The sequence below is a fragment of the Priapulus caudatus genome, unplaced genomic scaffold (assembly GCF_000485595.1).
Source record: "Priapulus caudatus unplaced genomic scaffold, Priapulus_caudatus-5.0.1 Scaffold228, whole genome shotgun sequence".
NCBI classification, from domain to species: domain Eukaryota; kingdom Metazoa; phylum Priapulida; class Priapulimorpha; order Priapulimorphida; family Priapulidae; genus Priapulus; species Priapulus caudatus.
The window spans coordinates 758879-762158 of NW_014577289.1; the positions used below are offsets into that span (position 1 = coordinate 758879).

The window sequence follows — 3280 nt, forward strand, 5'->3', positions numbered from 1 at the left end:
GGGGGGTAATTGTCCGGGGGGGGAATGTCCGTGGGGTAAATGTCCGGGGGGTAATTGTCCGGGGGTGATTGTCCGGGGGTATTTGTCCTGATACCATGCAGGTTATGCTTGTCTGCTATACAGCGATTCATAACACACACACGCGTAGGCGCGCGCATAGCATCCATCACATCTACACACGAACTTGCGTATATCTTCTATAGCGACAACAAGTATATGAATGCTCACGTGTGCACATCTGCGTACACGCGAGAACGGACATACACGAGCAAAACTCACAGCATTAGTATAATTAGACCGTCCAGTGTCTCCCATGACAATGTCTTGATGTGGTTATTAGACAGTTTCCTGGAAAGAAAAAAAACGGGTCGATATGCCTCACGACACCAACTGCAAATTTTTTTTAAAACGGGCAACATAAAAGCGTTTGCTCTCGTCCGTACATACTTATCGAACGATAGGAATTTAGCGAGAGATGAAGAGCAATAATTAATCCTGCTCGAAAGTCCGGTAGCTTATGGGCGTTAGTTAATCCTGTCTGCAATATGTGCATGATCTGTTATTTGCAACACTCACAGCATCTGGAGATAGCGGTTGTTCTTGAACGCCTGCGGATCTATTCGTTCCAAGCCGCTGTTCACGATCGTTCTGAAACAACAGGGAATCGTCAGTCGTTACTTGTCGTCGTTGAAAACCACCATCAGATAGAAACTTTGCGCATCGCTTCCTTCCTTTTCCGCCCTTTTCTGTCTGTTTGTTTTCTAAGGCTGAGCTAGGGGCACGGGGAAAATAACCTGTTCGTTGTAAGTGACAACCTTGTCGGTTTTTATATCGCTTTAGGACGAGTTGGTTAGATATTTCAACCGATTCAATTCATTAATCAGTGCATTCAGTTACAGGTTAAACCCTCTGCTGCTTATATCTATCGTAGCACGCCATGCAATTAGATTGATACTGACAGAAGGCGTCCAAATCGCTTCAAGTGGAAATCGTACAATACAACTTTTCCTTTGAAAGGAGTCTATTAATGGCATGGCGTTACCAGCAGCACGGCACACGCAAGATTATCGGAACGGTTCACGCAGTTATAAGCTGGTCTATATAACAGCAACGTGCAGCTATAAACACAACACGTGCCCAATCATTAGTAACAAGCTGGTAATTATGACTTATATCAAAAACGTTGTCGAAGAAATTATACGCTACAGAAAAAAAACTCGGTATTTTCACACTGTTTATCATATATATCCTTCGATTAGAGAGGTTGCTGCCGCTTAACTACGGTCTCGTGAGAAAAACACGCATAGTTTGGTATTCTGGTGATGACTGGCGTGGCATTATAACTAATAGAAGGCTCTTCAAATTAAGCACATCGTTTAATCCTAAAAAACATCTGTCGGTGACATGCACGTATCCCATAACGATAATTACGTTTCATACTCATTACTCAACTCATAATAGCAGTAGCAGTGTATTGATTGCGTGGTTGCAAATGTGATTGCTCACTTGTCTGTCTGTCTGTCTGTCTGTTTTCTTGTTTGTTTATTCGTATGTTTAATCGATTGATTGAATAATCGATTGTTTTTTGATTGATTAATTAAGTAATTGATTGATTGATTGATTGATTGATTGATTGATTGATTGATTGATTGTCTATTTGATGGTTTGCTGGTATGTTTACTTGTCAGTTGGTTATACGTAAATTACATTGTTTAGTTATTCGTCTTTTTTCATTTTTATTTTCATTTTTTCAATTAATTGTATGGTTAATTGGGCGTACTCGAGACTGCGCGTGGGAGTATTACATATTGATTTATATAGTTTTAGATGGATGTTTATTTAAGAAAGTTCTAGTTGCAAAGCTCTAGTGTAAATTGACTCACAGCTGGCGAAGGTTCGTGTAGTTGCTGAACGAGGAGGCCGTGATTTCCGTCAGATTCTCTTGATTTTCTATAAGCCTGAAAATAGAACAAACACCATTAATGGATTTTCCATGTATCTGTAGACATACTGCCTACAAGCCTGGGTATTCATCAACGTGCAATGAGATGCACGTGTTTGAAAATGTTGATGATTTCGCGGTACATCCCACTCTGCAAAAATAATGAACAAACATTATGAGTATAACAATATACAGCTTTTTTGTGAATTTCACAAAATCGCACTAAACGGTTGTTACTACGAACCCTTTCGCAATATTCTCTACTAAGAGTTGTGCCATAACGGACTGGGGGTGGCGTCATCTAACTCTATATGTGTTTCTGTGAGGTGCCAGATGCTCAAATGGTGCCAGGCACTGATAACTACGGTCTATATATTGATCAGAACACCGCAGCGTGAGTGAGATCAGCAATGATATCGAATTAAATTGCCTTTTTGCAAATAAGGCCATGATTGGAAAGCTTCGGTGCGCATAGCATACCTCGGCGATTGTAACGATGAAACGTCTCCGATCTAAATCGGTAGTGTTTCGTATCGTTAATATATACAGACGACGGTCGCACGGTGCCTGTCCCCAATAATAGGTTGAGTGTATAATTAACTCAATTGTGAATGTAAATGCGTAGTGCGAGCGTGAAGACAATACGGGATTCATGAGGAAGAGGCATTATCGTAGCCGGCTAAGCGGGTGTCCCATAAGCCGTATACGCTCGCACTCGGAATGGTGGCATCAAACACGTATAAACATGTGCAGCAGCAGCAGCGATAAAAATATTAACGATGATAGGTATACGTGTCGCTAAAAGCAATTATTTGCGCAGCAAGGTTCCCTTGTACGTAACACAATAGGGGGGTCGTCGGCGCAACAATGCAGTGTCGGAAAGTCGGAAAGACACAAACGCGCATCACTCGGCGATGACACAAACGCCGCGAGCAAAACGATACAGATATACTTAGCCGAAATAGTACAGAGGAGCTGTAGCTATAGATAATATGATGTTGACTCTTGGGGGAACGTAAATGGATTTCTGACATATGACCCGCATCGCAAATCCTGTTGTTGTCCTGCCCGCCGTCCGTTATACGGCTTGCTGCTTGAGTCGGGTAGACAACTGAGGGGAGATTCACTCGATCGCTCCGTAAACGAGCGGCCAGTGTTACATTCATCAATCCATCCATCCATCCATCCACCCATCCATCCTTCCATTCATCCATCAATTCATCCATCCATCCATCCATCCATCCACCCATCTATCCTTCCATCCATCCATCAATTCATATATCCATCCATCCATCCATCCATCGATCCATCCATCCATCCATCCATCCATCCATCCAT

General features: G+C 42.3%; 1 protein-coding gene across 1 annotated transcript in view; it reads right to left on the reverse strand.

The window, feature by feature from the left end:
* Window positions 1–2221, reverse strand: part of LOC106807665 (NT-3 growth factor receptor-like) — a 44873-nt gene extending 42652 nt beyond the window's left edge. Inside the window, exons 1-4 of the mRNA XM_014810079.1 lie at window positions 2187–2221; window positions 1884–1958; window positions 577–648; window positions 299–348 (exon numbers count right to left, since the gene is read on the reverse strand). Coding sequence (XP_014665565.1) covers window positions 299–348; window positions 577–648; window positions 1884–1958; window positions 2187–2221 — 232 coding nt within the window. The remainder of the gene's footprint in view (window positions 1–298; window positions 349–576; window positions 649–1883; window positions 1959–2186) is intronic.
* Between the last annotated feature and the right edge of the window lie 1059 nt (window positions 2222–3280).